We start from the raw sequence: 2,065 nt of genomic DNA on the forward strand, positions 1-2,065 counted from the left end.
CTGAGAAAGTGGGGCCAATCAAGATAAAGGGTTGTTTTCTAGTCGCCCGAAAATAACGTCCAAGGCCTTCTGGGTGTTAATTTTTTCTTTTTCTTTCTTTTTTTTCTTTGTTTTACTTTCTAAAATGGGAGGCCGGCCAACCCCCTCCCCCCCCCACCAAATCCGTCACTTAATGACGCTGTCTGAGTTGGTTTTTGAATAGTTCAGTATTCAAGCAAACATGTTGGACTGTATTAACATGCTTACAACAATCTCTATTTTGCATATATTAGAAATGTACCAGAAAAATTTCAAGCATAACCATTTCAGACTAAAACAATGTTGAAAAATTCATATTACAGACTACAATAATGCAGCTCTGCTCAAATGGTCTTTTAAAGTTACCTGTGAACTGTCGTAACTTTTGAGGACATTGCCACCGCCCACCACAATCTGCTTGTAAGCGTAGTCACGGTTAAACCTCATCTGTGATTCATCTGAATTAAGATTATTAAAAACGTCAAGGGCAAAGAAAGAGTTGCATGTTAGGATAGGATCTGAGTATTTCGGTGTGAATCACACCAAGGATAACCAACGCAGTCTGAAGACTTATTTCCAGAGGGGTCCTTCTGGTGGCGAATTGGGCAGTGCACCAGGAGACAATCCCCTACTCTTTACAGAATAGTGTACTGCGGTCTTTAACATGCACATGGGCTATTATGCCACACAGAACCAACAGCTTCAACATCTCAACCGAAAGACAGTGCACTATCGTAACTTGTATTTCAGCCCTCCAGCTGAAACACAAGGAGAGCAGTGATGGGAATTGAACCGGGGACCTAGAGATGTCCGTGGTTCAGCGCACACACACACAGTGGTTCCACCAGTGAACTAAGCTGCTCTCTATAATAAAATGATATACTGAGTGAAAGCTGGGCTTAACTACAGCATTGAAAAGAAATGGTTTGTAATAATAAATGATAATAGTAACAATAATAATAACTATGATCACCATCACATCTAGCAGCATGAACTTTATCATCATCTTCACCAATATCATTGCCATCACAAATAATACTATTACCACCAGCCCTAGTAATATTATTACTATCACCGTTGGTGCTACCAACATTATTACCATCACCAACACTACCATCACCACCATCACTACCATCATCACCATTACTACATCAAATGGCAACAGTTGTTGTAACGGTTGTGGCTCTGACTCACAACTTTGAGGTCGGGGGTTTGAACCCCTGGATGTGCAAAGTTGTGTCCTTGGACAAGGCACTTTTCTATGTTTGTCTCTCTCTACCCAGGAGAATACAGTGAGTGGGTATCTGGTAGGATCTAATACCAAGCACGGATTCTAGCTGCTTATGGCTATAGCTACATAAATGTCTCGCCAAATTCTCACCATCACTACCATCACTTCATAACCAATAGGAACCTTAAAACACTAGTCTTCTAAATCCTCTGCAAAGTTCCATACTGCATCCATACCTTCCGAGGTAGATCCATCAGATGAGGAATTGGCAGATCTCTTCACCACATCTCCATGTGTTATCAAGAAGTTCATTCCTTTGAAAATGCTCTTATTTTTTGGCAATGGTCCCATGAATGCTGAAACATCAACTCGAGGGGAACTGGTGGAATTGTTTTCTGCACTGGTTTTCTTCTTTTTCAGAGTGGGTGTATAAGGTTTCTCCACCATCAATTCATCGTGGTCTGTATGGACAAATTCAAAACATCATTGTACAACCAAAGTTATTATACTATATTATTAATTTATAACAATAAATGAATGTTTTTTTTTCTATAGATTTCTGCATATTATTGTACACTTCTTCTGCAGACTTGTCTCTCCCACAGGGAGGACTGCCAAGTGGGGGGGGGATGTCTCTCTCCAGTAGTGTCTCAAGGAATATGCCAATCATAATACCATTTTTCAAAGATCAGGACATTGTCTTTGTACCACAAAATGTGTACACACCAAGTTTGATTATTTCTTACCAATACTAGTAAATATGCAAATACTACAAAACCTCAATGGGCTTATTCTTGAGAAGAGTGGATCTGAAAC

At 39.9% G+C, this 2,065-nt stretch overlaps 1 protein-coding gene across 1 annotated transcript; it reads right to left on the reverse strand.

Annotated features, from left to right (window-relative positions):
* Positions 1 to 384: 384 nt before the first annotated feature.
* On the reverse strand, positions 385 to 1,710 carry LOC117106514 (the record flags this gene model as incomplete). Its single annotated transcript, XM_033247882.1, has 2 exons — positions 385 to 476; positions 1,486 to 1,710. Coding segments are annotated over 2 exons (317 nt in total), but the record flags the coding sequence as incomplete, so codon positions are not given.
* Positions 1,711 to 2,065: the final 355 nt, after the last annotated feature.

Source organism: Anneissia japonica, unplaced genomic scaffold (assembly GCF_011630105.1).
Source record: "Anneissia japonica isolate Jap-2015-1 unplaced genomic scaffold, ASM1163010v1 scaffold59582_len2065_cov171_single, whole genome shotgun sequence".
Lineage (NCBI taxonomy): Eukaryota > Metazoa > Echinodermata > Crinoidea > Comatulida > Comatulidae > Anneissia > Anneissia japonica.